The sequence below is a fragment of the Onychomys torridus genome, chromosome 4 (genome assembly GCF_903995425.1).
Source record: "Onychomys torridus chromosome 4, mOncTor1.1, whole genome shotgun sequence".
In the NCBI taxonomy this organism is placed as follows: Eukaryota; Metazoa; Chordata; class Mammalia; order Rodentia; family Cricetidae; genus Onychomys; species Onychomys torridus.
In genome coordinates this window covers 21,123,580-21,148,579 of record NC_050446.1, presented here as the reverse complement: position 1 = coordinate 21,148,579, position 25,000 = coordinate 21,123,580, and the positions used below count along the sequence as shown (strand labels likewise).

The window sequence follows — 25,000 nt, the reverse complement described above, 5'->3', positions numbered from 1 at the left end:
CGGGCTGAAAGTTTCTGAGAAAACAGAATAGCAGAAGTCACTTAATAGCTGACAAGTGTGATGCACAGCAGTGGACAGCAAAGCAAATGCCAATTTGAAATCTTCATTTTCAAGCCATAGCTTCAGCACTTCCAGAGAGAAATCACCTCAATTTAGTATCTCCTTAAGCCAGCTTTCTTAATCTATTAGGTACAGCTAACAAGACCAAAAATTGTAAGTACTAAAAGTTCTGTCTAATGCATAAAGCTTTTAGTATTATTTCCTCTGCTAAAATAATTTTGCCAGTATATGATTTCTTTACTGAAGAATAGTACAGACATTTGAGTTTCCCAGGCCTGTGACCAATTCATAGAATTCCACTCAAATTGCCAAGCTGTGCTGAATAATTGCTTTTGGAATTACAATAATAATAATGAATAATCAGACATGAACAGATAAATCAAAGCATTAATCTGTCTCATCCTGGCTTTCCAGACATTGGCAAAACATGGTCGCTCAACACTCAGTAAGTACCTTTTTCAAAATATTGTGACATGTCTACCTCCCTCCCAAGACTGCTGGGTGGACCAGAAGAGATTACATATGGATAGGCATTTCTACTAGAGAGAGCACTACATGAGTTCAAGGCACAGGCGTGCTTATACATGCTGACATATACATGTATTGCTCTTTTCCATATCCAATGTATCACTCACTAAAGTGTTCTGTGATCGTAGGAGGTAAAATCCTTAGTGTAATTAGAAAAATATGTACTTGGAAAAGACTCACTTTGTATTTTAGTATTTTTAATGTTAGTCAACTATGGATGTATTGAATATAAATAATTTTTGACTCTTGATTTTATTGAGTTGAAACAAAGTACACTGCTGTATTTTAATGCTATGCAAATGATCTTGAGACAAGATAGTGCTGATCCATGGCATGTGATTTTATATGCCTGATCATAGGTCAATGGACACTACAAGCCTTTTTTCTTTTTCTTTAGAAAGAAGGGAGAATACACTAAAGTAAGGCTTCCTGTTGGAATGAGTCTGCTTCAACAGGGTGATGATCACATGAAGTTACCTTAGGCTTCCACTAGATTTCTGATACCTTTCTGCTCCTAGCACAGCATTTAGACTCTCCCACATCTTTATTACACTTTTAGAGTGAGGAATAAAGTTGTAATATCCTTAAGTTATTCTAAAAGCAAATCTCTACATCTAGAGGTCTCTATACCGAATAGGAAAAGTAAACTATCTTATCATCACAGTATTATTCTATAACAAAGATCAATAAGCAAAAATGAACAAAATGAGCAAAAATTATTCATATAGTTTTATATTGTAATATTGATGGAATCACAGTCATCATCTTTATTTCAAGCCAAAAAATTTCTCCAAAATTATCTGAGTACTGAAAGTAGGAATATGTATACATACACAAAAGAACACAAATGTATGAACATTAATTTATAAATATGACATTAAGCAGTGAAACAACTGACAGCAAATGCTATTGAGCTTGTGAAGAAACAGGAACCCTCATTTACTGTTGATGAGAATTCAAAGTCATACAGCCATTCTGCAAATAAATATGAAAATTCTCAAAAAATTAAAAATATATCTACCACATGACCACCGGCATATACCCAAAGTACTTGACCTACTACTCCACAGATACTTGCTCAACAATGTCCATTATTACACTATTTGCCATAGCTAGGAAATTGAAACCATAAATGTCCTTCAACAGATGAATGGATAATGAAAATCTTTTTCATATACAAAATGGAATAGTATTCATCTGTAACAAAATATGAGACGATGAAATTTACAGTTAATTAAATGGACCAAGAAAAGATTATAGTGAGGGAGGTAACTCAGATCTAGAGAGACAAATGTCTGTTATTCTTACTCTTCTGTGGCTTCTACCTCCAAATCCTCAGGTTTGAATAGACAGTATGGAGTAACCACAGAAACCAGGAAAATATAAATCAATCATAGGTGGGGAGATGGCTTGGGAAGGACATAGCTGGATACAGTTCTTATGAAGTAGAAATGAAATAATGGGGGAGGGAGTTCTAATTGTGGAGAAGGGACAGAGTTCAATACAAAAGGAGGAAAGGTGAGTGAAAAGTGACATTAAGTCTATTGATAAAGCCATGTGTGTGTGTGTGTGTGTGTGTGTGTGTGTGTGTGTGTGTGTGTGTATTCATGTGTGTGTCTGTGTGAAGTTAAGCCACTTGAGTTGAAAATGCTCCCAATTAAAAACCAGAGTATTAAAAATCCAGTACCAGTCATAAGAAACCTTCTTTCAAATAGTTAGTGTAGTCCTATTGACTCTCAAAACAGTATAGGTTACTGATGTAGATCTTTGTTTCCTCTCAGGGATTGAGGGCAGGTCCCTATTGCTGAAGACATTGTACACTTTGAACATAGGACTCAGATGATTTGGGCTCGATTTGACACAGAAGCCCCTTTCCTGTGGTCCAGCTCCTATGGATCTAAAAGATAAATACTATACACATTGCCATGAGAGGGAAATAATCAAATAGCCTGTCCAGCTAAAATACCTGTGAACTGTGATCATTACTAGCAAGGCAAGATATGCATAAAGGTAGCAAAACACCCACAGATTTGTGGTAATCACCAGTTATCTAATTGGACTTAAGGTCCATGCATCACAAGGGAAATCATGCCTGGTATTGGAAACCATGTCACCTTCTCAAGGCTAGTGAGATTACGGAGTTTATAATAATATAGCATTGCCACTTTGCTTGATCAGCATAATTCCTTACTATATTCTAAATAATATCTGTATACCTGCAGATAAGCATAACCATGATGCCTCACCCAAAAAAGCCCCCATTTATAGCAAATAGAGAACGACACAGAAAACAACTTGAGTGCAATGCAGAGATAATGAGATTGTATGGAGCTTTCTTATAGAACCTAAGACTATCATCCCAGGAATGGCACCACACACAATGGCTTGACTCTCTTTTATCAATCACTCATTAAGAAAAGGCCTCAAAGGCTTGCTTACAGCTCAAGTTTATGGAGACATTTTCTTAATTGAAATTTCCCCCTCCCAGATGACTTTAGCTTGTGTCAAGTTAACATAAAACTATCCAACACAGACAGAGATGGATTGGCAGGTTATTGGCAGGTAATATTTATATAAACATGCACTTGCATGCACACACATGTGTGCATACACATACAAACAACCTGTTAAATCTCTTTTTGTTAGTGTAGTATATATGGTTTGACTGACCACTCTGTATTGGAAAAACATCAAAAGGCTAATTCCTGGGAAAGGCTAATTCTCCTAATCCCAGCATTCAGTACTAACCCATAGTTCTTTGTGTAGGGATGGGACTCCATGAAAATTTCCCCTTTTCATGTCAATTGATATTGTCATTCCTTAGGTCAGTCTTATTTATGCAGCCATTTATAGGAGAAACTGTCTCACAGCAGACTTCCTGCTATTCTGGCTTTTCCAATATTTCTACACTCTTTTCCTAGACAAAGATAGATACAGGAATTGTCATGCAAATGTATTTTATTATATTATTATTATTATTATTATTATTATTATTCTCTTGAATCCAATTAGTGCTGATCATATATGAATGGGTATGGAGCATTGAACCAGGTATAGACAACCTGTTGTTTGCCACATCCCCAAAGGAAAATGAGTCTCTCTCATTCAGTAGCAATCAGCAGCTAACAGTTCTTTGGCTAGGGTGGAGGCTATAAGGACTCTTCCTCAACCCCTGTTAATTTTGACTAGCTTGATCTTGTTCAAGTTATCACAGCTTCTAAGAGTTTATGTGTACAATAGAGATAAGACATCTGGAAGACAGCATTTTGCAGCTGTCCTCCCCCATTTTCCAGCTCTTGCAATCTTTGTTCCCACTTTTCTGAGATGTTCCCTGAACCTTCATGAGAGGAGGTTGATAGGGATGCCCCCTATGGTTGAACACTCAAAGACACTTATTCTCAGCGATTTGAACAGTTATTAGACTCTGCATTTTCCACTGAATAAAAGAAACCCCAAACTCCCTTCCTAAGGTAAAAGAGGCACAGATCTATGGATATAAGCTTAAATATTAAGAAGGGGGCTAGGAGACATGTCTCCATAGTTGAAAGTACTTGCTGCTCTTTCAGAGGACCTGGATTCAGTTATAACATCCATATATTGTAACAGCCACTCCAGAACAATCAATATACCTCTTCTGGCCTATGCAGGTGCATTCACTTTATATATACGTCTGTGTGTGTGTGTGTGTGTGTGTGTGTCTGTGTCTGTGTGTGTATGTGTGTGTGTATGTATGTGTTTGTTGGGAAAACACACATAAACAAAACAAAACAAATCTCATTTTTAAATAAATAGGGATGATAATTTAGTAAATAATGAAAGAAGGTTCCTTTCAGGCCTATGATTAACTCAAAAAATAAGTAGCCCTCTTATATACAAATGATTAATGGGCTGAGAAAGAAATTAGAGAAACATCACCCTTTACAATAGCCACAAATAAGATAAAATATCTTGGGGAAACTCTAACCAAACAAGTGAAATCCCTGTGTGACAAGAGCTTCAAGTCTTTGAAGAAAGAAGTTAAAGAGGAAATCAGAAAATGAAAGATCTCCTGTCTTTGAGGATAACTGGGAGAAATATAGTAAAAATGGCAATCTTACCAAAAGCAACCTACAGATTCAGTGCAATCCCCATGAAAATCTCAATGCAATTCTTCATAGACCTTGAAGGAACAATACTCAACTTCATAGGGAAAAACAAAATTCCAGGATAGCCAAAACAATCTTATACAATAAAGGAATTTCTGGAGGCATCACCACCCCTGACTTCAAGCTCGACTATAGAGCTATAACAATAAAAACGGCTTGGTATTGGCATAAAAACAGACACATTGATCAATGCAATCAAATTGAAGACCATGACAATAACATGCACATCTATGAACACCTGATTTTTTACAAAGAAGCAAAAATTACACAATTGGGACGAAGCATCTTCAATAGATGATACTGGCATAACTGGATCTACATGTGGAAAGAATCCAACTAGATCCATATTTATCACCATGCACAAAATTAAATTCCAAATAGATCAAAGACCTCAACATAAATCCATTTACACTGAATCACATAGAAGAGAAAGTGGTAAATAGCCTTGAATGCATGGGCACAGGAGACCACTTCCTAAATATAACACCAGTAGCACAGACACTGAGAGAAACAATTAATAAATCGGACCTCTTGAAACTGAGAAGCATTTGTAAGGCAAAGGACACTGTCAATAAGACAAAAAGGCAGCCTACAGAATGGGAAAAGATCTTTACCATCCCAGCATCAGATAAAGAGCTGATCTCTAAAATATATAAAGAACTCAAGAAACTACACAGCAAAATATCAAATAATTCAACTTAAAAATAGGCTACAGAACTAAACAGGGAATTCTCAACAGAAGAATCTCAAGTGGTCAGAAGACATTTAAGGAAATGTACAACATCCTTAGCTGTCAGGAAAATGCAAATCAAAACAACAATGAGATACCATTTTATGCCAGTCAGAATGGCTGAGATAATAAAAACAGAAGAGAGCTTATGGTGGAGAAGATGTGGAGAAAGGGGAACAGTCCTCCATTGATGGTGGCAATGCATTCTTGTACAGACACTCTAGAAATGAGTAAGATGGTATCTCAGAATATTGGGAATCCATATACCTCAAAACCCAGCAGAACCACTCCTGAGCATATACTCAAAAGGTGCTCAATCATGCCACAAAGACATTTGCTCAACCATATTCATGGCAGCATTATTTGAAATACTCAGAAACTGAAAACACCCTAGATGCCCTTCAACAGAAGAATGGATAAAGAAAATGTGGTACGTTTACGCAATGGAGTATTATGTGACAGTAAAAAACAATGTCATCATGACATTTTTACCCAAATGGATGGAAATAGAAAAAAAATCAGCCTGTGTGAGGTAATGCAGACTCAGAAAGACAAACACAGAGTAACATTATCTTGAAAACCAATAAAAGAAGAAAAAAAAAAGATTGCTTTGGCTATCGTGGGATTTTTTGATTTTCCATATGAAGTTGAGTATTGTTCCTTCAAGGTCTGTGAAGAATTGCATTGGGATTTTGATGTGGGATGGCACTGAATCTGTAGATTGTTTCTGGTAAGATTGTCACTTTTACTATGTTGATGCCACCTATGTGGTGGTATTGTGTTCCCCAAAATATTGTGCACCCTTATAAACTTACCTGGGGTCAGAGACAGAACCACCACAATTATTAAACATAGAAGATAGGAAATGGAAGCACACACCTTTTAATCCTAGCATTCCAGAGGCAGAAATCCATCTGTTCAAGCATACAGCCAAGCATGGTAACTCATGGCGTTAATTCTAGAAATAGAGACTTTAATCCCAGGGAGCGATGGTAGAAGGCAGAAAGATGTATAAGTATATAAGGTATGAGGACCAGAAACTAGCAGCATTTGGCTGGTTAAGCATTCAGGTTTTGGAGCAGCAGTTCAGCTGAGATTCATTTCGGATAAGGACTCAGAGACTTCCAGGCTGAGGAATCAGGATCAACTGGAGGAACAGGCGAGGTGAGGTAGCTGTGGTGTGTTTTGCTTCCCTGATCTTCCAGGATTCACCCCAAAACCTGGCTCCAGGTTTGTTTTTATTAAGAAGACCTGTTAAGATTCTTGCTACACACCTGTCCTCAAACACGGGAAATAGTTCCACTTTCTGATATCCTACTTAACTTCTTTCTTCAAAGACTTGAAGCTCTTCTCACACAGGTCTTTCACTTGTTTGGTTAGAGTTACCCCGAGATATTTTATCTTATTTGTGGCTATTGTAAAGGGTGATGGTTCTCTAATTTCTTTCTCATCCTATTTATCATTTGGATATAGGAGGGCTACTGATTTTTTTTTTTTTGAGTTAATATTGTATCCTGCCACATGACTGAAGGTATTTTCTAGCTGTAGGAGTTCCCTGGTGGAATATTTGAGTAACGTATATGGACTATCATATCATTTGCAAATAGTGAAAGTTTGACTTCTTTCTTCCCAATTTGTATCTCCTTGATCTCCTTTTGTTGTCTTATTGCTTTAGCTAGAACTTCAAATACTGTATTGAATAGGTATGGAGAGAATGGGCTGCCTTGCTTTAGGTCCCTCTATGCAACGTTTTCCCCCTTTTGTGATTTATTTTGCTCAGCATTTTACCCTCCCATTTTATCTATGTAAAATAGGTATAAATTGCAGGATCTGATACTGTTTGTGACGCCTTAACAGGCAGTTAGAACCTAACTCAACAGCCCTTTAGTGCCTCACCCTAAATGGTCAGTTTCACAAAAGGAAACCAATGGTGTTATAAAACATAGTGATCTGTCCTCTTAACTATTCAAATAAGAAGGCACAAAATGGCCCAAAGGACGAGGCCAGATAGGATTTCTTAATGGCTGTAAAAATGGACCCCATTCACTGTAATGCAAGCGAATCTCTCAGAATTCACTTGTTGTGTGTCTGCCTACATGCCTATTATTCATTAAATCTTCATATCAATCTGGTCAGGCAAATATTTCTTCCTACTCCTTGGATTCCTTCATCTCAACATGACAACTTTAATAATGGGCAGGTCCTCAGACTTAGGGAATTTCTACCTTGTCTTTGAGATCCTGCCAGATGTCAGTCAGGAGAACTGCAAAGACTCACCTCAGGCAGGTACCATCTAGTGGTGACCAGCTCTAGCTTGTGGGGTATCATGTTAGAACATGTGTCCCTCCAAATCCATGTTGGATCTTCAATCCCAAAGCAATGATAATATTGAGAGTTGGGGTGTTTGGTGGTACCAACCCAGGAGGTTCACCATCATGACAGAATGTGTCGCCTATAGAACAGGGCCTGAAACAGAGGCCAGTCCTTCCCAGGATCATGTGAAAACATATAACAAACTGCCAGGTTACAATAAGAAAGCAGCCATCATATATCCAAAAATACACCTCATGCACCCCAAATATCTGAATTTGAAATATCTACTTTGAATGTAGATAATGTTGAGGTCTATAACAGCCAAGCTATTGCCACAGCGTTTTTGATCATATTTGCAAAGTCCATTGGGACATCCTCTCGGTTCACTTTCTTACTGATAGATATCAGAGTCTATACCCAATAAAACACAGAGCTTTAGGGGCCTGTGATGTCCTTGTTTCCATTTCTGTTGTTACTACTGTTAAAGTGGCAGCCAGTCCTTCCTAGGGTTTGCTTGTGAAATGTCCCGTGTGCAGACTTCTGTGTTTGAACTTGTGGTCTCCAGAAGGTGATGCTGTCTTGGGAAGTTGGGGTCTAGCTTTAGGAGGTGGGGTCTAGCTCCAGGAGGCAGTTGGTTATCCTGGTGTTGGAGGTGGGGTGACCACCGGTACAGTGTAAGCAGCCACATGCTAACACCAATTACCATTGCCACCATGCTTTCCCTGTTCTCATAGAGTGTGAGCTGAAACAAACCCTTCCTCATGTTACTTTCTGGGGGCACTTGGTAGCAGTGACTGCAGAGTAGCTAATACAGTCCTTTGACAGGAGTGTGCCCATCCCTCATTGGTCCATGTCTTGCTCTGACCTCACAAGGAGCCACTGTGAGGAATGACTGACACCTGTGCATATAACACATTGCCCAGGGCTGGGTTTGTCCTTCTAGTACAGAGAGCTGTTGGGTGGTGATCTGTGGGACTCGGACGCTGGTAAAAGTTTTGGACCTGAATATTGGTGAAGTTTCAGACTCGGATGCTGGTGACTTGCTGTACTTGACAGAGTGAGTTTTTCTCTCACTTTGCTGGTTGTGCTTTGGGGTATTGGTATTAGTTTTTCATTTCATTTTTTGTAATTTATGTTTCTGGTTTTATATGTTAAAATATGTTTTTACATATTTTAAATTTTCTTTGTTACCTATCCTCCATTTTTCTTTTTCTAACTACTCATTTTCTTTGCCTCTTTTTACTTTTTAAAGTTTTTGTTAGTAAATATTAAGCATAAAAAGTAAAAAAAAAAAATCACTGTAACATTTCTGTATCTGCACATAATTTACTTTGATAATATTCCCCTACTCTATATATTTATCCCCTCCTCTTTCCCCTTCACATCCCTAATATTCCCGTTTACTATCCGGTCCCCTCCCCAACCTGTGATCTATAATTTAAAAACAAATGTCTTTGTGGGACCTGGCTTGTTATACACAACACCATGGTTTCCAGGTCCATGTGTTTTTTACTGAAAAATGACAATTTCACTCTTTCTCGCTGAGTACACGATTCCTGCCCTTCTGTTTCTGCACAACATTGCTAGTCAGTTGGCACATGTTGCAACTCTTACAAGACTGGGTGAACCCATCTTCATCATCAAGTATGGTCCTTTTAAGTGCTGTTGAAGTTTGTGTGAAGTACTGAGTACTCTTACTAAGGACTGTGGCATCTGTGTTCACCAAGGACTTTAACTATACCTTTCTCTTGTTACTGTATCCACCTGGTTTTGTACCTGAGTAATACAGGCTCCTAGGATGAGTCTGGAAGCATCCTTCCCTTTTCATTTCATGCAATCATCTGAGAAGCATTGGTGTCTTGGTGATATTTTGTTTATGCTCTAACAAAGCTTTCCTGAAGACCATTAAAACAAAAAAGCCAGCCACTAGAGAGAGACTTCTTACCTCCACCCATCCTCAGAATGAAAGCATACAAGATTCTGTCTCCAGGAATCCTCAGACTGAATATAATGATCTCCTGTCTTCCCACCTTATATTCCTCTCTCTGCCCAGCCCTATCCCTTCAGATCTCCACCTTCCTTCTTCTGGGATTAAAGGTGTGAGCCATCACCACCTGGCTCTGTTTTTGCTTTAGACTGGATTAGCCTCATGTAGTCCAGAGTGGCCTTTAATTCACAGAGATCCATCTGCCTCTGCCTCCTGAGTGCTGGGATTAAAGGTGTGAGCCATCACCACCTGGCCTCTATGGCTAACTAGCGGCTTAGCTCTGCACTCCGATGTTGTGGCTTTTCTTTCTGTTTGAAATAGTTCTTTGAGAATTTCATACAATATATTTTGGTCATGTTTATCCCTTCCTCCAATTCCTCCCAGATCTTACACACCCCCTTTCTTGCCACCCATATTTGGGTATTTTTGTTTTGTTTTTCACCACCAAGTACAGTGTCTGTTGTCCTTATACTCTTGGATATATGGCCTTCCAGGGAAGCATGGTCGGTCCCACCTACCAGGGGCCACACCCTTAAAATGTGTTCTCCCTCTCCTGGAATCTATCAGTTGTCAATAGCTCATTAGGAGTGTGACTTCTTGTCCCACCTCCCCTCTCCGTGCTGAGACTGTTGTCTGGGATGCTTAAGCAGGTCACAATGCTATAAACTCAGGTGGACAACTGCCCTACTCTGTCCAGAAAACAGTTTGTGTTGTCATCCACTGCCTCTGGCTCTTACAGTCTTTCAGTTTAGGTGTTTCATATCTTCTTAGTTGAGTTTTGGTAGCTAATGTATGTCTAGAAGGTTATTCTAGATTTTTCCAATTCACTGGGACATTTTAAAAACATTCCCTCGTGATTGTCTAGATGTCTGGATTTCAGTTGTATCTCAGGTAATACCATGTTATTGTGTCTCCCTTATTATTCACTTGAATCTTAAAGTTTTCTATTAGTTATTTAGTTTGTCTCTAATATTGATAACTTGTATCTTAAACTTTTCTTTTCGTTATTTTGGTTAAGATCACATCAGTTATATTTATTCTTAAAATAATCAAGTCTTTGTTACATTGGTGTTTGTATTTTAGTTTCTGTTTAATCAATTTCTGTTCTGAACTTGAGCATTTCTTCTATTTCTTTTGGGTTTGGCTTGTTCTTGTTTTCCTATGTCCTTGACATGCATCATTAGGTTATTTTGGACATCCATCATATGTTTTAACTGCAGGAATTTATAGCTATAAATGTTTCTCCTAGACCCACTTTTGATTAATTTTTATCTTGCAACAGTAGTTGGTGTTGGTACAAGCATTTATATCAACAAAGATGAAGAAGTGGGAAGTGGCTCAAGGCAAAACCCTACAGCACAACTCCTTTGACGAAGAGGCATTAACAGCGTACTATAAAATCTTAAATACTCTTGGCCGAGGATCATTTGGAGAAGTAAAATTGGCTAGCCATCTACTCACCCAGACAAAGGTAGCAGTAAAAGTTCTTCCAAAAGGCACAAAGAATAGATTCATCAAATCAGAAACTGAAATAATGAAATCTCTAGACCATCCCAATATCATTAAACTTTTGCACATAATCGACACCACAAATAACACTTACATGGTTATGGAACATGCCACAGGGGGAGAGCTGATGGACAAGATTGTGGAGTTTGGCTACCTACCAGAGGAGGAATCCTGTAAGGTATTTAAACAGATGGTATGTGCCCTCCAGTATTGTCACAGGAAAGGGATTGCTCACAGGGATCTAAAGCCTGAAAATATTTTAGTGGATGGCAAAGGCAATATAAAACTCAGTGATTTTGGGCTGGGCACCAAGCTTACCATGGGGCAGAAGCTGGCATATTTCTGTGGGACCCTTCCTTATTGCGCCCCAGAACTCTTTAAACGTGAAGCCTACGATGGCCTAGCAATCGACATCTGGAGCTTGGGGGTTGTGCTATACTTTATGTCGACAGGGTGCCTCCCTTTCATGGGAGTTACCTTTGAAATACTAAAGGAGAAGATCTTGGCAGGAAAGTACTCTGTTAAATTCAAGCTGTCGCCAGAGCTTTGGGACGTTATTGGTAAGTTGTTAACTGTAAATCCTGGACAAAGACCAAGAATAGATGACGTTGTGGGCTTTCAATGGCTAAAGCATGGCAGTGAAGGTTCTCCCAGTCCCTTTAGAGAGAACGATGAGGACAGCTTCCCAGACCCCACTGTGATGGTCATCATGGGCGTCATGGGTTATAAGCAAGGAGAGGTAATGGAAGCTTTACGGGAGAAGAAGTTTGATCAGGTGATGGCCACATACTTGATTCTTAAGCAGCAGTCACCCTGGAAAGAGAGCTTTATAAAAGATCTTCAGCCCAAGCAGTCTTCTGGAACCTTGAACCTTACAGGCCCTCCCACGATACCAAAAGTGACTATAAAGAGGGGATCTAGTGTCCCCATCCTTCCCACTTCTCCCATTTTGCCCACTCTACCTGAGAGTCCTGAGAACGACAAAAAGGGGAGAACGAGGTACAGTACGCCTCCCACCCTGAACTGCCCTAACAAGAAAACAGCCCCGGTTCACATTATCTGCCCCCAGCATGTATATGATCCTCACTCCATGAACAGCTCTTGCGGGGATTCAGAGAGCACTATTAACACTTCCAGTGATATATGTCCCGGAGTGTCTTCAGGACTGGAAAGTTATTCCAACCAGTCATTCCTGGATGTGTCCGAAGCTGGCCTAAACACGTCAAAGAACAAGGTGTCCTCACAGGATGTTTTATCTCATCACACCTCTAAGGAAGAAGTTCAGTGCAAAGACATCAACCTTCCAGGTGAAAACCTCTGCTCATCTCTCCCCCAAACCTCACTTCAGGAGGAACTCAGCGGGAAGCCCCACACCCACAGTGTGGCTACAGATAGTCAGAGAGCAGAAAAGACCAGCTCATCTCTCCCAAAATCTGCACTTCAGGAGGATCTCAGAGGACAGCCCAACAATGCAGCTACAGCTGGTCGGGGAGATGAAAAGAGCAGCTCATCTCTCCCACAAAATGCACTTCAGGAGGATCTCAGAGGACAGCCCCGCAATGCAGCTACAGCTGGTCGGGGAGATGAAAAGACCAGCTCATCTCTCCCAGGAAATGCACTTCAGGAGGATCTCAGGGCACAGCCCCACAGTATGGCTACAGCTGCTTCAAAGAGCAACATGACCTCACAAGATAAATCACCTCCATTCTCCAGCAAGGAGGCCCAAAATGAGGGTCCCATTGTACAAGAAAAAGACCTCAGCCCATCCTCCCCAGAAACATCCCAGGGACACCTCAGTGGCCAGAGACAGACTGCACCCAGAGCCCCCTTTAGAAAGCGATTTTGGAAGAGCCTACAGAACAGGGTTATAAAAGGCCTGAGAAGGTTATGTTGCTGCTTACCAACAGAAAAGAGGGAGCGCCTAGGCCGCAACAAAATCCTGGATGTGAGCTTAAAGGGCCATGGAGGCAGCCAAGGTAACAGGTAGGTGGAGAGGCTACAGAGCACTTACATATCTAGGCCTTTTTAAAAATTATATTCTTTTCTTTAAAGAAAAAGATATTTATTTACTATATTAGTGTGGAAGTTAACTTGCAGGAATCAGTTCTGTCTTTGTACCATTTGGGTCCTAGGGAATGAATTAAGGTCCCCACGCTTGGGATCAAGTACCTTTCCTCACTAAGCTGTATGCTTTTAAATAAACAAATTATAGGAGTAGGTGATAACATATTATCACACCAGAAAGCAAACCCCACAGTATCCTTCCTGAGAAACTTGACGTAGATGTAGACAGACAGCAGAGGATAGTGGCCCGAGGCTGGGCATGGATGAGGAGAAGGGTTGCTGAAGAGAGCAATGGGGCAGGCGCTCAGGAGGGATCCGACTGAGGGCCCAGCACTGCACAGGGCCAGCACAGCCAAGCAGAAGACCTGCATATTCTCTCCTAAGAGGCCCCTTTCTTGTGTCTGTTTCAAGTGCTGTTGGAGGCACTGTGGTCCCCTAGGCTGAAACCAGAGAGTGGAGAGCAGCATGCTGAGGATGCACATGGCAGCGCCGGGGAGAGCCAGGTAGGAAGTTCAGATGGCTGTGTGCCATGGGAAGCTGTGTTCATATCACAGGCTGAAACCAGGAGCAAAGTGTTCCTGTGTCTGCAGATGAAGACTTGGGAGGAGGGGGCATGCCACAGCCTTCTCAGTTCACGTGGACCCTGAGGACTGATAAAGGATTCTGAGAGGCAGATCTGACAGACTCATGAGCCTCCCGACTCTCCCTTGTAAGTAGGTTCATGATGGCTGGCGGTGCCACAATTGTGCCAGTAAAGTGAAGCACTCTGTAGGACCAGAAATCTTTTAAACAAGTATCCACAGAGTGCTGTGATCATTAGGAAAACAGGCCTCAGAGGACCTTCCATGCACAGAGAGATCGTCAGTCCAGCTACCTGTCTCCAGATGTACCTGTGAGCCATTAGAAGAGACAGCAGCACTGGAAGCAGAGGAGGACCCCAGAGGGCCTGACCAGTTTGCATGTGTTCAAGACGAATATTGTTGACCAGATTGGAGCCAGAAACAGGAACAAGCTTGCAGGGTGTGTCCATCTTGTGCTCATTTGGGAAGGTAGAGTGTGGGAACAGGTAAGTCCATTAGCTATGGTGTAGCTCTCAGCACTATCCTGGCCTACTAGACAGCTGGCTTCCTACCCAACAAGATCCAGACACCTTCACAACTCCCCCCAGCACTATTATTGGTGAACCTGTTTGTTGCTTTGCAACCTGAGTCATATGGATGCACTCTTCTATACTCTATCTGGACAGACAGAAACACACACACACACACACACACACACACACACACACACACACACACACACACACACACTTCTCTCAATGTACCTTGCACACAGTTGACCTTAGTGATGTTTGCTTGAACTGGAGAGGACTCCCATTCCAAGCAAGGTGATTTCATATTCCATGTGATTTCCCTCCTGGAAATGCCTCAGATTCCTCTAACTCAGCTTGTTCCTGTCTCCACACCCCACCCCTGCTCTACACTTACCACCTTGCTCTACTGCTTCGCAGGAGCCACGTGAAGCCAGCACATGCCATGGTGCACCATTTGCTCAGGGCATCCGGTCCTGTGCAAGGTAAGACCCACCAGCTGTGCTTTGAGTGCAAGCAAGGTGAAGTCTGGAGTGTTTACAGTTGGATTCAGAGATGGAGCTTGTTCCAAGCATGATCTTGGACAGAAACAGTTGATGGAAAAAAAAATGGCAACCTCCAGCTTGACAGTGAGGGTGTTCCTCTGGGTGGCCCCTGATCTCCTGCCATATTTCCACCTTCAAAGACAACTCAGAGACACTTAAAGGGATTTAAGGGGTCAGATTCACACCCCTCCTTAGGCCTAAACTGTAGTACACCCCAAGATACTATTTTCAACAGTATCTCACACAAAGACTCCAGCTGTTTTCTTTCTGACATCCTGTAGGGACATTGCTTTCCCTAAAGCTTTGTGTCCCCAGGCAGCAGGCTGGGAAAGACCTTTGCTGCCTGTATGACCTCATGCTGGGGCTACCAAGGAGACTCCTAGGACTACACTCAGTAAGGGACATTTTCAACTGGATGGTGCTTAGAGCAGGAGATGCCACTCAAGCCCTAACACACTGGATGGAAGAGGGACACACAGGTGATGTGCCTCTACTCAGGCCATGGGAAAGGGGTGATTGGCTACAGTGTGATGGACAACTGAGCATTTGGTAATCTTACTAAATGCCTTGTTTTCAGGTCTCCTTGATAGAAGAGGCTTCTTCTAACTGACAGAGAAGTTGCGCCAGAGACTTTCAAGCAGATGGACTAAGAGGAACAAGGGAAAATGTCTACTGACCCAGGTAGCACCCAGGCTCTTGTACTAACCCCTGGTTTGGGGGGAACAGTGTCTGAGGCAGCTTGGAGACTTACCTCACTGAGGGCGATGCCTCTCTGTCCTGGCAGGAGCCATGTGAGGGTGAGGTGCTGATCAAGTCCCCTCCATCTACTGCATGGAGTCAACAGTTCCCTTGACCACCTAGGCAGGGATACCACTTCTCCATCTCAAATAATGCCAGCTGCAAGGGACAGACATAGAGAACACTGACAGTAATTTGAGGGCTTTTTATAGTGGGGCCCCTTTTAGAGAGTGACATCAACCAATACCTAGAGAACTGAACCATGAGGACAGTCTCTAAGGACAGGTCCTAGACAGTGAGAGCTGAGTGACTGATGACTTTATGTATTGTGTATCCAGGTGAAGATCAGCCATCGATGATGTGCTCAGAGAGATGGGCATAAGATTGCTCTGCAGAAGTGTTACCAAGAAAGACAGGCACTGGACAAAATGATATCTCTGAATAAAGAGGCTGTTTTCTTGCTACAATAAATTCCTTTGTGTATTTGAACCACATGCTCTGATGTCCTGATTTATATCTATATGAATATTTTGATAGTGGAATTGGTCAGCATGTCTGTCTTCTGAACGCACCATTTCTCCCTGTGATGAGAGCAGCACTAATTCTCTATGATGCACTTTGGTCTTCATTCTGTGCACTGGATCTCTGCCATCTTCCTCCTACATACTGCCTAGTCTACATCCTAGAAACATCTCTCCATCCCGCTATTGTCAATAATGGAGAATTTTGTTTTAGGCTCCACATATCCAGTATTTCTCTCTGTTAAGGGTAATTTTTCTTAGCATAGTGTCGTTCAGGTTGACTCAGGTGGACCATAAGGCTCAGTATCCATCTCCCCTTTCTTTTTCTGAGACAGGGTCTTGCTCTGCAGCCTAGGTTGACCTACAAATACTGATAATCCTGTTCAGAATCTTGGGTACTGGGGTGAAAGTTTGGTACCTCCTGAATTATAAGGCCTAATTGCATTCTTCTTCAACAGACATGTGGATGTAGGGTAGACACATTGTTAAAGGATTAGGTTTTGATTCATTTTGTAATACTTCCAACTTTCTCTGCAGTTGTCCTATTTCAACATCATCATAAAGATATTTGGGTGTGGAAATGCTCATGAGGGCCCTGACTTCTAACTATAAGGCACTGTCTTTGTGTAACCTGTAACCTGGTTCCCTCTTCAACTTGTATTTCTGCCCTGCCATTCCTATCCTGTTGATGGGGGCAGAGTTTCCTTCAAGGGACAAGGGATGCTCTGTGCTGTCATGTGAACTAGAGACTGAGAGTCTTCCAAAATGACAGGAGCCTGGCCCCTTGCAACCAAATCACTGTCAGAAGAAATTCAAAAAGCAGCTCACTTCTCTTCCTGAGGAGACACAGCCAGCATGGGCCATCTGTTTTGGGTTTTATGAGAGGTCCTGTACTGTGTTGTATCATTTCACCCCTCGCTACATGCTGGTTGACTCCATAGCCTGGCTGTCATGAATAGGTCTCAGATACATGGGGCAGTACAGAGGTCTCTTTGGCATCCTGACCTCCTTTCCTTTGTTATGTCCAGAATGTTGGGATGACTGGGTCACAGGACAGACATGGTTTCAAACTTTGAGATATCTCCACATTGTGTCTCATGATGATTGTATCAATGTGTGCTCTGCCAACAATGTCCAAGTGTCTTTAATTCACACATATGCCTCTATGTCTCTATCTTGGTGACTTTTCCCTTCTTTTCCAAAAGCAATTTCCTAGGATCAGTTCTTACATTAAGGCAGTTGGTCCATTTGGAGTTGATTTTTATGCATGCATAAATATAAAGATCTAGTTCACTCTTCCACATTAAATGCCCAGTTGTTTCTAGCACCATTTGGGGTCTACATAGAGAGATGCAGGCCAGTCTGGGCTAAGTAGGTAGACTATATCTATAAATAGATAGATAGATAAATAGACAGGCAGACAGACAGATGAAAGAAAATGCAAAGGGTAGATATAGGAATTTCCCCAGGGGCCTGCCTAGAGACAATTCCTCCCAGAGTCAAGAAGAAGACACTACGTCCAGCATGGTGTTAAGGGAAGGAAAAGAATCTATTTACACCATGCTCTTTTGTCCATTTACTTTATTTCTCTAAGACACAATTCTATCTATACAACTTCAATTCTGTCCTGAACTCAGCTCCTCTCTGTCCCTTTGTTGTCTGTCCTCTCATAGATGTAATAAGCTCCTATGTGGTTTGATCTCTTCTTCATCTTCAGTTTATCCATCCATGCTAATTTCTTCTCTTTCTACTCTCTTGACCTGACCCAATCCTATTATGTACAAAAAACAAACAAAAAAAAAAAACCCTCTGCCTTGTTACCTTCTCTCTAACCACGATTCTCTCTGATCAGGAATTCTGCCTCCCCTTCACTCCAACCTGGATGTGTAAAAATCTTTTGTTCCGAGTCAAATGATCTAAAATGACATTTGGCCAGTGTTGGGAAGGAAAGCCTGAGCTCTATTTGTAAGAAACAAGGATATGCATCTAGAGTTCACCTGTCTCCTAGGCTCTGTAGGGGTGTTACTTAGTAGATCAGCAGATAGTCTGAGAAACTTAACTGTTTGCCATATGGCCTAGTAGTATATGAGCACACAAGATTTTCATAGCAGAAGAAGACAGCTATTAAAGGTTGAATGACCCCAAATATTCCCTGATAATTGGCTTCCCTCTTGAAAAATTCCTTGATCTTTCTATGTATAGCTATATTATATCACTATATCAATATATCAATAATATATTATTGTGTCTCAAAGCAGGTAGGTACCTAGGATTCACTTCAAATTTGTCTGTTCTCTTCTCAATTATTTATTAACTAATCAGCAGTAAAGATTCATGAAGATGGCTGGGAGATGGTGGCACATGCCTTTAATTCTAGCACTTGGGAGGCAGAGGCAGGCAGATCTTTGTGGGTTTGAGGCCAGCCTGGTCTAGAGAGCAAGATCCAGGAAAGGCACAATGCCACAAAGAGAAACTCTGTCTTGAAAAACAAAAGAAGGGTTTGGGGATTTAGCTCAGTGGTAGAGCGCTTGCCTAGCAAGCACAAGACCCTGGTTTCGATCCTCAGCTCCACAAGAGAAAAAAAAAAAAAGAAAAACAAAACAAACAAACTAAACAAACAAAAAACCAAACAAGTATTCATGAAGATGCTGAAAGATGGGCCTGTTTCTTAATTCCTAAAATGTACAGTGGGTAGATATGATCTCTGTTTAAGGAGTAATTATTGCTTTGTACAGCATTTGTCCACAAAAGACCTGGGGGAAACACAAGAAAGTCTATACACAGAAACACCTGTCTATCGCCTTCTGACATTAGAAAACTTAAGAATGACACTTAATTGATACTGTCGGATCTTTGTGTATTTGTTAGAATATGATCTATCTTAACTTCAGATTTAGGTGAAGGCTAAGAAGACTATAAGACTAAAATTAGCATTCTATCCCCAGTTATAAAAATCCAGAGAGTGTGGGGTCAGAATGATTGGTTAAGAGTACCTCTTTGAGTCACAGAGGATGGTGATTCACAAACTACTGGTGTAATTTCAGCTCCATGTGTTCAACAACTCTGGTCTCCATAGGTGCCTTCCTTCACATGTACATACCCACTAGACACACAAGTAAGTGTAAGGGAGGGAGCAGTAAAACCCTGACTCAGGCCATTCCACAGGTGGAAAGAAGGTTTATTTGGGGAGTTCAAAGCTGTCATGATTATGTCTTGGGGGAAAAAGAGAAGCAAAAATATTTGGAAGGAGTACATAAATACCCTCTGTGAGGCAGAGAATAGAATAATGGTAAGGAAAGTCATGCCTATTTTAAAGAAGTGGGCGAGGTATGCAGGCCAAAAGAGCCTGGTGAGGAGGTTTGAGAGCCAGAAGAGACCAGTAGGCAGCATGGAAGTTTGGTAAGTTATGGGTATGTGCTAATAGGGATGTAGATGCCTCATTTGCTGAAGCAGGGGGAGATAAGGGAGTAATAGCTCATCTTAGCAGACAGAAACCCATTTCACAGGTTTATGAGGAGTAATGAGTGTATACATCAGTAATCCTTTGTTGAACCTATCAAAAGTCTAGACTGAGCTGGGCCCAAACTGTCATTTAGGACAATGTCAGTGACAATTCAATTGGAGGAGTGTGGGGTCTTAACATTCCAATATTTTTCTGTTAATAAGGGCTGATTGTAGTTATCATCTGACTTCTTTATGCTGAATTGGGATGTTGTAGGGATACCAGCAAGGCTGGGAGGTATGTCTGTCAAAGGTTGAGGGTGAGGAGACAGGCAGGTAGGTGATAGTAGGAGACCCAGGGAAATTTAGTCACAAGTGTCTGGTTTATGGACCACTGTGTAAATTTGCCAGGTTTTTTATTTTATTTTTTTTTTCTGGAGAAACCCTGCAGAAATAGGCAGCAATCATGATTATGTGGCACAAAGAGACTCCACCTGGGACCAGCTTCAAGTGTGGCCACACTGACACCTAGGCAGGGAACTGCCCCACACTTCACCTACTGCCAGGCCCAAACTGTGAACAGACAAGACTGGAGGGTTGACTTCCCCACTCTGCCTTGCCAAGGTAGGTCAGGTTCTAAGGCTTCAGTGGAGTCTCTGAGTCCAAGGAGGAAAGAGACTCAAGGAGACAGGCAAAGGGAGGGGTAGGAGGAGTCAAGAGACCCAGAGGAGAGTGCTGCAAAGGAGTCAGCCCCTGGGGGATATAGTTTGTGAGTCAGCTCATGTAAGTCTTTAATCTTCTCTTTCACTTGGACAGACTGCCCCCCACAGAACATTCTTCCTCAGGATGTAAATAGTCTACAACTAACCTATATTTTTAGTCCTTTGTGGAATTTGATCTCTATTTAAATAACAAAATAAAATAAGATAAAACATAACACATCAGAATAGAATAAAACAGACAGAAAGAAAACTGCATGAGAATCAGAGACCCAATCCATGGCATACTCAAGAAACCCATAAAAACAATAATCAGGAACCCAAGATAGATAGATAGATAGATAGATAGATAGATAGATAGATAGATAGATAGATATAGATATAGATAGATAGATATACAAGAGACCTATAGTATAAAAAGAGAAAAAATATATAAACTAAACTTAAAAATAACACAATGAAGAAAAAAAAAGAAAGAGAAAATCCATGACATGACATAAAGACACCAGGAACTTCCAAAGATGCCACTGAGTTTCTTTTCTGTTGGCCCTCTACTTCTGGGAATGCAGCCTACCTACCCTTAGGAGTACTTTCAAACTCCCTTGGAGAAAACTAAGTTTTAATTTGAAAGAGGTTATCAATTGGAGACACCTTCTGGGTTAGGGATGGGGACTTGTGTCCATTTCTCCTTTCAAATCTTGGACCCCATCTGGTAGAGATCTGTGCAGGCACTGTGGATGCTGTCTCTGACTCCATGAGTTGGTATTTGCTTTAATTACTGTGTTTTCTTGGTGCCCTCTGAACCCAATGGATTTTACACTCTTTCTGCCTCTTCTTCAGAGGAGTTCCCTGAGATCTGAGGAGAGGGACCTGATGGAGGCTTCCCTTTTAGGGATGAGGGTTTCAAGATCTCCTGTCTCTACATAAAGCTTGAGTGTGGGTCTCTGTTTTTGTTCTCATCAGCTACAGAAGGAAGCTTCTCTAATGATGACTGAGCAAGGCACTGATATGTAAGTATAGCAGAATGTCATTAGGAATCACTTTATAGCTATGTTTTTCTTATTTAGAGAAGAGGTATTTGGTTTTACCCTAGGTTCTTGGGCAATCTTGTCTAAGGTTCTCAGCCATCCAAGCAGTGTTGGGTACACTTTCCTTCTAGTGGAGGAGGCCTTAAGTCAAATCAGTTATTGGTTGGTTACTTGGCAAGCTGTACCCCACCATTGCCCTAGCATATCTTACAGGTAGGACATTAGAAAGTCAAAGGTTTTGTGGTTGTGTTAGTTGTTTCATTTCTCCTTAGTATCATGGAGAGTATCTTTCTGTACCAAAGTCTCCTGCACATAGGGGTTGTGTTTCTGTGTATATTGACTCCTCCATGATCAGTGAGTTCTGTAGGTGATATCTTCAGCAATGTGGCCTTGCCATAAATTTGTGGAGAGCAACCTGTACTCTTGGCAACAGCCTTGGTTGTTTGGAGACTCTTTTATTTTTTTGTTTGCCGGTGTTATTTTTTTTTTTTTACAATTTTTTATTTAAAAAAAAAGATTTTCTTTCATTTTACATACCAACCCACTCCCCCTCCCTCATCTTCTCATTCTCCCCCCTACCTATCACCATCGCACCCCCAGCCTCTCCTCATAGAGAGTAAGGCCTCCCTTAGGTAGCCAACACAGGCTATTATACCATGTTGGGGCTAGACCTCGCCCCTCCCTCCTGCATCAAGGCTGAGTAAGACCTTATACCATAGGGAATGGGATCTAAATAACCAGCTTGTGTACCTGGGAAAAGTCTTGGTGACATTGCCAGGGGACCAACAAATAAATCCACATCAAGCAATGCAACTTTCACCCACATTCAGAGGGCCTGTTTGGTCCCATATAGGCTCTCCAGCTGTCAGTCCAGAGGCCATGAGCTCCCATTAGCTTGGTTCAGCTACTTCTGTAGTTTTTCCCATCATGATTCTGGCACCCCCTCCTTGCTCTTATAATCCTTCCTCCTTCTCTTCAACTCCAGGATCTTGGCCAACTGCTTGGCTGTGGGTCTCTGCATCTGTTTCCATCAGACATTGGATGTAGGCTCTATGATGACAATTAGGGTAGACACCAATCTGAGTGGAGGGGAAGGCTAGTTCAAGAACCCTCTCCAACATTGCTATGAGTTTTAGTTGGGGACAAGCTGGTGAGTTCCTGGGGTTTTCTCTAGCTGCAAATTTCTCCCTGTCCCCTTAATGATACACTCTGTCAAGATATCTCTTTCATTGCTCTCCCTCCCTGTTTCTCCCCCATGTTCCCACCTCCCATCCCCTCCCCTCTATTTCTCCTTCTCAGTTTTCCCAGGAGATCTTAACCTTTTGCCCTTCCTGGGGCAATCCATGTGTGTTTATCTTAGTGTCCTCCTCTTTATCTATCTTCTCGTGGGTTGTGGGTTGTATGCTGGATATATTTTGCTTTGCTTCTGACATTCACTTATGAGTGAGTACATACCGTATTTTTCTTTCTGGGTCTGGGTTACCTCACTCAGGATTATTTTTTCTAGTTACATCCATTTACCTACAAATTTCATGATGACATTTTTTTTAACCACTACGTAGACTCCATTGTCTATATCCATTCTTCAGTTGAAGGGCATCTAGGATGTTTCCAGGTTCTGGCTATTACAAGTAATGCTGCTATGAACATGGTTAAGCAAATGTCTTTATGGCATGGTTGAGTAACTTTTGGGTATAAGCCCTGGAGTGGTATTGCTGGGTGTTGAGGTATATGGATTCCCAATTTTCTGAGTTACTGCAGTATTGATTTCCAGAGTGTCTATACAAGAACGCATTCCCAACAGCAGTGGATGACTATTCCCCTTTCTCCACATTTTCTCCAACATAAGCTCTCTTCTGTTTTTATTATCTCAGCCATACCGACTGGCATAAGATGGTATCTCATTGTTGTTTTGATTTGCATTTTCCTGACCACTAAGGATGTTGAACATTTCCTTAAATGTCTTCTGACCACTTGAGATTCTTCTGTCAAAAATTCCCTGTTTAGTTCTGTAGCCCATTATTAAGTTGAATTATTTGATATTTTGCTGTCTAGTTTCTTGAGTTCTTTATACATTTTAGAGATCAGCCCTCTGTCTGATGTTGGGTTGATAAAGAATTTTTCCCATTCTGTCTTATTGACAGTGCCCTTTGCCTTACAAAAGCTTCTCAGTTTTAAGAGGTCCGATTTATTAATTGTTTCTCTCAGTGTCTGTGCTACTGGTGTGGTATTTAGGAAGTGGTCTCCTGTGCTCATGCATTCAAGGCTATTTACCACTTTCTCTTTTATGAGAGTCAGAATAACGGGGTTTATGATGATGTCTTTGATTCATTTGGACTTGAGATTTGTATGTTGTGATAGATATGGATCTATTTGGATTCTTCTACATGTGGATATGCAATTATGCCAGCACCATCTGTTGAAGATGCTTTTTTTCCCATTGTGTATTTGGCTTCTTTGTCAAAAATCGAGTGTTCATAGGTGTGTATGTTAATGTTAGGTTCTTCAGTTTGATTCCATTGATCAATATGGGTGTTTTTATGCCAATACCATGCTATTTTTATTAATATAGCTCTATAGTAGAGCTTGAAGTCAGGAATGGTGATGCCGCCAGAAGTTCCTTTGTTATATAAGATTGTTTTTGTTTGCCAGGCAGTGGTGGTGCATGCCTTTAATCCCAGAACTGGGGAGGCAGATCCAGGTTGATCTCTGTGAGCTAAAGAGTGAGTTCCAGGAAAGGTGCAAAGCTACACAGAGTAACCCTATCTTGAAAACAAAACAAAAAACAAAACAAAACAAACAAAAAAAGATTGCTTTGGCTATCCTGGGATTTTTTGATTTTCCATATGAAGTTGAGTATTGTTCCTTCAAGGTCTGTGAAGAATTGCATTGGGATTTTGATGAGGGATGGCACTGAATCTGTAGATTGTTTCTGGTAAGATTGTCACTTTTACTATGTTGATCCCACCTATGTGGTGGTATTGTGTTCCCCAAAGTATTGTGCACCCTTATAAACTTACCTTGGGTAAGAGACAGAACCACCACAATTATTAAACATAGAAGATAGGAAATGGAAGCACACACTTTTAATCCTAGCATTCCAGAGGCAGAAATCCATCTGTTCAAGCATACAGCCAAGCATGGTAACTCATGGCTTTAATTCCAGAAATTGAGACTTTAATCCCAGGGAGCAATGGTAGAAGGCAGAAAGATATATAAGTATATAAGGTATGAGGACCAGAAACTAGCAGCATTTGGCTGGTTAAGCATTCAGGTTTTGGAGCAGCAGTTCAGCTGAGATTCATTTCGGATAAGGACTCAGAGACTTCCAGGCTGAGGAATTAGGATCAACTGGAGAACAGGCGAGGTGAGGTAGCTGTGGTGTGTTCTGCTTCCCTGATCTTCCAGAATTCACCCCAAAACCTGGCTCCAGGTTTGTTTTTATTAAGAAGACCTGTTAAGATTCTTGCTACACACCTGTCCACAAACACGGGAAATAGTTCCACTTTCTGATATCCTACTTAACTTCTTTCTTCAAAGACTTGAAGCTCTTCTCACACAGGTCTTTCACTTGTTTGGTTA

General features: G+C 41.3%; 1 protein-coding gene across 1 annotated transcript; it reads left to right on the top strand.

Annotated features, from left to right (window-relative positions):
* Positions 1–11,081: 11,081 nt before the first annotated feature.
* Positions 11,082–16,836, top strand: LOC118581729 (sperm motility kinase X-like). The gene is made up of 3 exons (XM_036184209.1): positions 11,082–13,248; positions 13,748–13,839; positions 16,768–16,836. Exons 1-3 carry the CDS (start codon positions 11,082–11,084, stop codon positions 16,834–16,836), a joined length of 2,328 nt encoding a protein of 775 aa, XP_036040102.1.
* Positions 16,837–25,000: the final 8,164 nt, after the last annotated feature.

What these genes read in the sequence shown, in the direction of transcription:
- LOC118581729 (XM_036184209.1), top strand. Translation starts at nt 11,082, where the DNA reads ATGAAGAAGTGGGAAGTGGCTCAAGGCAAAACCCTACAGCACAACTCC. An exon ending in GGGCCATGGAGGCAGCCAAG is followed by an intron (nt 13,249 to 13,747) that starts GTAACAGGTAGG and finishes GTCTGTTTCAAG; the next exon opens with TGCTGTTGGAGGCACTGTGG. An exon ending in GCAGCGCCGGGGAGAGCCAG is followed by an intron (nt 13,840 to 16,767) that starts GTAGGAAGTTCA and finishes CTTTCTCTGCAG; the next exon opens with TTGTCCTATTTCAACATCAT.